The sequence below is a fragment of the Littorina saxatilis genome, linkage group LG9 (genome assembly GCF_037325665.1).
Source record: "Littorina saxatilis isolate snail1 linkage group LG9, US_GU_Lsax_2.0, whole genome shotgun sequence".
Lineage (NCBI taxonomy): Eukaryota > Metazoa > Mollusca > Gastropoda > Littorinimorpha > Littorinidae > Littorina > Littorina saxatilis.
This window is the reverse complement of record NC_090253.1, coordinates 14,633,219-14,639,903: the sequence shown is the minus strand read 5'-3', so window position 1 is coordinate 14,639,903 and position 6,685 is coordinate 14,633,219. Positions and strand designations below refer to the sequence as shown.

Genomic DNA, 6,685 nt, shown 5'->3' with positions numbered 1-6,685 from the left:
GTTGGTGGCTCAAAAGAAAACTGGATAAAAAAAACTTCACTCGCCTGAGGTTTTCGAACCTTTGATATGTCGTGGTGTGTTCTTTGCTCGTTATAACTGACTCGTCAGCGAGTAAGCGAGGAGTACAAAGTCTGCTAGTAGTGGATTTGCAATCATACGACTGCAGACAGCTAGCTTATCTCTAGATTTGCTTTAGACTCTTTGGAGTTGCTAATGCGCTGGAGCTAATTTGAAGATCTATGTATAACCATTCACTTTCAAAAACAGCAAGATATCGGGACTGGGATATTTAAGAAAACTCCTCGTGTTGATACACATGGAAGTGAGCACAGCAACTTGTACACTCTTTTGGGCAAATCAAGCCGTTAACATGTTCAGGAAATGTTTCCTTTGTTGGTCCCAGACTTAGTTTGTATCCGTGATTGTATTGTCTGTACAGTTATAGTTCCTGTGCCCAACTGTCAGCGTTTTACCTTTCCTCTACTTCAGGTTCGAACTTCCTAGACAGTGTTTGTGTGTGCACTTAAAGGCCAACTGCGCCTCACATGTTAACAGAACGATGACAACTTTTCACTAAGAAAGCTTTATTTACCTAAGGCAACACACTCACACTAGCTTTCAACAACATTGGATTCCACTTGCAAATCACTTGAATGGCTACTTAGCACGCGTAATCCACACAGCAGTTCTCGTGATTTACTCAACCCCCGAGCCATCGGGTCCCCGTGTGACCCACTTTATTCATGCATACATGACCTATAGAGTCGTTTGCGGTTTTGAAGCAACTCATGCAATAGCACGCTATTTTGTACCTCTGAATCTAAAATACAACAAACGACTGGGAGTAACACAAACTGGCTGAGCGGCGGCGATTAATTTCAAAGAAACTAGCGATACATATGCAGAAAATGTATCTGCTTTGGCAATGGTAGGATGCAGCTCAAGAGATGTGGTTTTATCCCTGTCGCTGCAGTACGTTTCTTTCTTTATTTGGTGTTTTACGTCGTTTTCAACCATTCAAGGTTATATCGCGACGGGGCTGCAGTACGTTTTTAAGCGCAATACTCATTCTACACAGGCACGGCCATAAACAATATCACATGTTTCAAAAACCTCAGTCGACTGGCATTTCTAAGAAGGGAAAGTTGCATGGTTTTCGGTAGCTTACTTCCCCGCCACCAAGTCAAAAGAGCTGCATCTTTACACTTACCATTCATCTCACACGGTCTCGTTTTACCTGCACCCGGGCTCCCTTTTTACAAACTTTCAAAAATTAGAGTTGCACTGATCTTGTCTTGATGATAACATAATTCTTTCGTGATTTAAGAATGTTTGTGTCACATGCTGTCAATTTATTATTTAGATTTTCAAAGGTAGGTCTAGCACCAAAACGAGGCTTCCGAGTCCCTCTATTGTACGTCCTATTCTAACTGCACGGAATACGTTCTTTGAAAATGTCTCACTCTCAACGGAAAGCAGCCAGAATGTTCCCGAGCAGTAAGCGTTCACATGGAAGTATCTTTGTATTGTATGAAAAAGCCGGGGAGCTCAGTGATCAGAAACAAATGGTTTAGGGCAGGCGGAGAGTGGCTTTAATTATATACGATACCAATACATGCACTGCTTGTTGGTGACCTTGCGAGCTTATATTCCACTGCTGATTATGACTAAATTACCGAGGTAAATGTCATTCTATACACACTTTATACATACATCAGAGGTTTTACGCCATATTCACCTTGTGACGTTTTGTGAAACTTCCTGGCTTTTGACGTCCGAGCATAGCATACGAAATACGCAAGCTAGCTAAACAATACTACATTTTCTGGATAGATACATTATTTAACTTTCTTCTCGCATGTAAAAGTTGCACAGTTTTGCCTAATGTGATTACACTGCGATTTTTGATTGGTCCCTTCCGTTTTTGTCCGGTCGATTTTCAGGGTACCCTTATTTGAGCGGCGGTCACGTGATCAATGTAAAAGGGGGCCCAGTAGTTCAGTTGGTAGAGCACTGGACTTTTGATCGAAAGGTCGCAGGTTCGAATTCGGGCCGGGACGGACACGAGTCACTTTTATGTGCAGACCCAGAGACGGAAGCCATGTCCCACCCCCGTGTCACCACAATGGCACGTAAAAGACCTCGGTCATTGTGTCATAAGTGCAGATGGCTGTTACAACCTAAACACGCATTTACTTGTGTATCTCATCAAAAGCCGTGAGGGCGTAAAAGCTCGAATTATCATATAACCCATATCTTGTCCTTAAGAGGCGAAATATTTAGCATGTAGGACAGTAAGCATTCTCTCTTTCTTTTTTTCAGTGTAAACGAAATCTTTAATCCGATAGGTGATCCAGAAATTCAAGTGAACAGCCTTAACTGGTACATTTTGAATGAAATCTTCTTTCTTCTTCTTCGTTCATGGGCTTAGACTCCCACGATGGGATACAGGATCTTTTCCGTGCGCACTTGGCCTTGTGCTTGCGTGTACACACGAAGGGGGTTATGTCACTAGCAGGTATGCACATAAGTTGACCTGGGAGATGGGAAAAATCTCCACTCTTAACCCACCAGGCGGCAGCAACCGGGATTCGAACTCATGACCTCCCGATTAGGAGGCCGACGTCTTACCACCACGCCACTGCGCCCGTCTTTTTGAATGAAATGAAACGGGAATTAATGCTATAGTTTGGTAATTGTTTGGCCAAATTTAGTTCACGTGCGGTACCTGATCGAGTACTTCCGCCTCGGCTTTTTTCGCTTTATGCTGTCTTGCCAGGACAATGATAACAATGAATTCGTTAAGAATTGCAGTTTGAATGCATGACTGAAAGCCCAAGGGGCGCTGTGCACCTCGATGTGAGAGGTTCAGTCAAGTGACTTTAAACGCGCAGATAAATACTTGTTTACAAGCTACACAACGCAATCTGTGCAATATTGCGTGCATGTGTCAGAAAACTCATCAATCGCACACAAAAGCTAAACACACGGATTAGTTGATGATAATCGTGCTCAATATTGCTCCATATGTTACAGAGCTCTTTGGCACCTTTCAATCAGGTTTGACACTTGGACAAGATTGTTATCGAACAGAGTGAATTAGCTATTTGCGCAGCAGTATTGGTCTCGACTTGTATAAAGATCCTGCAATGCAAAGTGGAGAGCAAGAAACCCTAGCAGTTTCTCCAACGACGTTGTTACACACCTACAACTTCACAGGTCCGACGGAAGACTCTGCCTGTCTCGTGTTTTTACTGTCAACTTATACCACTGCCTGCTACCATGACCCCAGCAATCTTGGTGAGCTTGCTTGTTTGTTTGTTTGTGTGCTTGTTTTTGTTGCTGTAACTTTCATTCCTTTCGCATTGTTTTGAAGGTATGCTAATTGAACCAGATTAACTAAATTATCAAGTGAACGTTTTAAATCTTCTCGCTGCCGGCTTCGTCGTCGTCGTCGTCGTGTATGGGTCATATAGTGCAATATCATATTTGATTGTATCCCTTTTATGTTTTATGTTTTATGTGTGTCGTCCTATACAATTGTTGTTATAATCGTTTACAGGCAGGCAGGGCGTGCCGAAGAAAAATTTCCATTTTTATGTAATATTTTAATGGACAATAAAGTGCTGTTATTGTTATTGTTATTGTTATATGTCATATGTCATATGTTTTGGGATGAGACATATGCTTGGGATAAGCCCTGTGTTTTGGATACGCCATATATGCACGTGTAGTCGGATAAGCTATGTGCTTTGGGATAATCCATTTGATAAGGATAAGCCATGTGTTTTGGAATAAGATACGTGTTTTCTTATAAGGCATTATTTCGATAAATTACGTGTTAACGGTTATCAATGTGTTTTGGGACAAGCCTTTGTTTCCGGATAAGCCATGTTTGTTTGTTTGTTTGTTTGTTTGCTTAACGCCCAGTCCACCACGAAGGGTGATATCAGGGCGGTGCTGCTTTGACATTTAACGTGCGACACCGGACCAACCAGTCCTAGCACTAACCCCATAATGCCAGACGCCAGGCGGAGCAGCCACTAGATTGCCAATTTTAAAGTCTTAGGTATGACCCGGCCGGGGTTCGAACCCACGACCTCCCGCTCACTGGGCGGACGCCTTACCACTAGGCCACCGTGTTGCGGTTAGGATAAGCCATGTGCTTGGGATAAGCCAACAATGTTTCTGGAAATATTATGTGTTTCTGGATATCCATGTTTTGGATAAGCTATGTGGTTTGGGAAATGTGATGGTATTCTTTTGGACAAGCCGTTTGTTTTGGGATTGCAGCTTGTTTTTGTGCTGGGTTGCACGGCCTTGACCTCCAGTGCCCTGTCCCTGGACGACGCCTTTGCAGACAACGACGTGACCGTTACTGTGAGTAACCTGGATTTTCGTTTTCAGTGTTTGGTTTAGAGAAGCAATGGTAAAATCATCCGTTTTCACCAAGATATTGTCCTCGTAGCTACCTTGTCATTCTGTTGATAAGTAGGGAATTGGAGACGTTATCAATCTCCGTTACGTAGTGTGCGAAACGCAATTTTCGCCCTAGGCGCAATGCCACCAGTGACTGACGTAGTTCTCCAAAGACAAGAGGCTGACCCTTGTGTACTGACTGTTGTCCATTTGAAGCCGTGACCTCTGACGTTGTCTCTCTTTCTCGAGCACGTGTTTAATGATATACGACACCGATACATGCACGGCCTGGTGCTAACCTTACGAGTATTTAGTACTGTTGATGTGACGAAGTCACCGGTACAAAACTTGTTCGTGACATTTCTTTTGAGCTCCTCTGGCGAAATGCAGTGGCAGAATGTTTACGTCACGCTCTTATACGCATTTATAACGTCTTCTCAAATTTTGTTTCGCTTTCGACGTCAGGTTGGTTGGTTGGTTGGTTGGTTATTATAAGATGTTGGGTGGCTTGTTGACAGACCAAGTTTTTTGTTGGTCCGAGGGGACCATATCGTCTTTTGTTTCATCTTTATCGACCAAGGCCGAAGGCCGCGGTTGATAAATATGTGACAAAAAGCGATATGTTCCCCGAGAACCAACAACAAAATGCTGTTCTGACAACACAAGCCATCAAACATCGTTTTTGTCATCATATTGGTAGTGCAACAAAATGCACAATAACCCACAGGGAGACGACTTTTTAGAATCCAACTCCGGGCCACAAAGCATGGTCACAGTCGCTCGAGATAACACGTCAAACTTGTTTGTGACGTCAAACGTAGCTTGTTGACGCTTTTCTTCCAGTCTGAAAATGTACAGACCTGCGATCATAAATTATGTGTTGAGCATATTTATTTTCTTTCAAGTGTTTTATGACTTTTCGTTGTGGGTTTTGCGATAACAGAGATAAGTCGCCGCGGTAATTATCAACATTGATTGGGTCTTTGAGAGTGAATGCTTACAATCGTTGTCCTCGGAAACCTGAATCCAAAGCCGCGATGGTTCCACACATCAAACAATCAGACTGATTGGCTTTTATTTTGACAATCCACGTTTCACCTGAAAGCTCAAACCCATTCACCACCTCGATTAATTGCATGGGGAACATTGAGATTTCCTCCCCGGCTGGGTAAGAATGAAAACTCGTGAAAATGATGACAATGTTTGCTATTGTCCATACAACCTATAGGACTGTCCCCGGCCGATGCAAATTTGTTTATGTTAATGTTTAATGTCAGAGATGTCACTTTGGGAAAAAAGGGTCGAGAAGGGACGCCTTGGATTGTTGAGTCGGTGACGTTTCTCATACAGTGATTGTTTATTCCTTGTTTTACTGTGTGTGTGTGTGTGTGTGTGTGTGTGTGTGTGTGTGTGTGTGTGTGTGTGTGTGTGTGTGTGTGTCTGTCTGTCTGTCTGTACGTATCTCTGTGTGTGTGTGTGTGTGTGTGTACGTATCTGTATGTGTGTGTGTGTGTGCGTGTGTGTGTGTGTGTGTGTGTGTGTGTATCTGTGTGTGTGTGTGTGTGTGTGTGTGTGTGTGTGTTTGTGCATGCACAGCGCCAGGATGTGGTCAGACAGGAGAGGAAGGTTTCCATCACTCGTCTTGCTGCCAAGGATTGCAGCCAGGCGATGACACAATCCAAGTTTGATGACGGCACGACTAGTGACGTTCTTGATGACCTCGACAACGTTAGTCTGTTTTCATTCCTTGTTCACTGTGTCTGAACGTCACTAATTGGACATATAGCACCACATTGTACATTTCCTTGATTGGACTCAAGGCATAGCAACATTCAGCGTAATACCTTTGTCAAAATCTGCTCAAAACGCTCAAAATATCAGCAGTAGGGGAAGGGCTCCTAATATGGACCACTTTTTGTTTCATGCTGATAACTAGCTTGTTTTCTTGCGAAGAAGTTTCATTTTGTGTTTGGTAGTCCTTCTCTCTTAGGTTAACCGTTAGAACTAATTAGAGTACTAGTGAAATAGCTTTGATAGACATTAAGCAAAAATTGAATACAGAAAAAAATCACAAATGGTCCAAATTAGGAGCCTTGGCGCCCAATTTAGACAAGCGAAGAGGCCTTCACGAATCACTGTGAAAATCCCCCTATAATTCAAAATAAAATTAAAAAACTTAGTGTGCAAGTCAGATTGATGCTTTAGATTGATCTGTTTCGGGTTGATGAGAGCATTATTTGAAGCACATATTATACACTACCACGAG

The 6,685-nt window shown here is 42.9% G+C and overlaps 1 protein-coding gene across 1 annotated transcript in view; it reads left to right on the top strand.

Moving 5' to 3' along the window:
- The first annotated feature begins 3,141 nt into the window (after positions 1–3,141).
- LOC138975356 (uncharacterized) overlaps positions 3,142–6,685 on the top strand; it is a 6,856-nt gene continuing 3,312 nt past the window's right edge. The window contains exons 1-3 of the mRNA XM_070348017.1: positions 3,142–3,300; positions 4,294–4,380; positions 6,016–6,147. Of these exons, the coding sequence (XP_070204118.1) occupies positions 3,283–3,300; positions 4,294–4,380; positions 6,016–6,147 (237 nt within the window). The 5' untranslated portion in view covers positions 3,142–3,282. The remainder of the gene's footprint in view (positions 3,301–4,293; positions 4,381–6,015; positions 6,148–6,685) is intronic.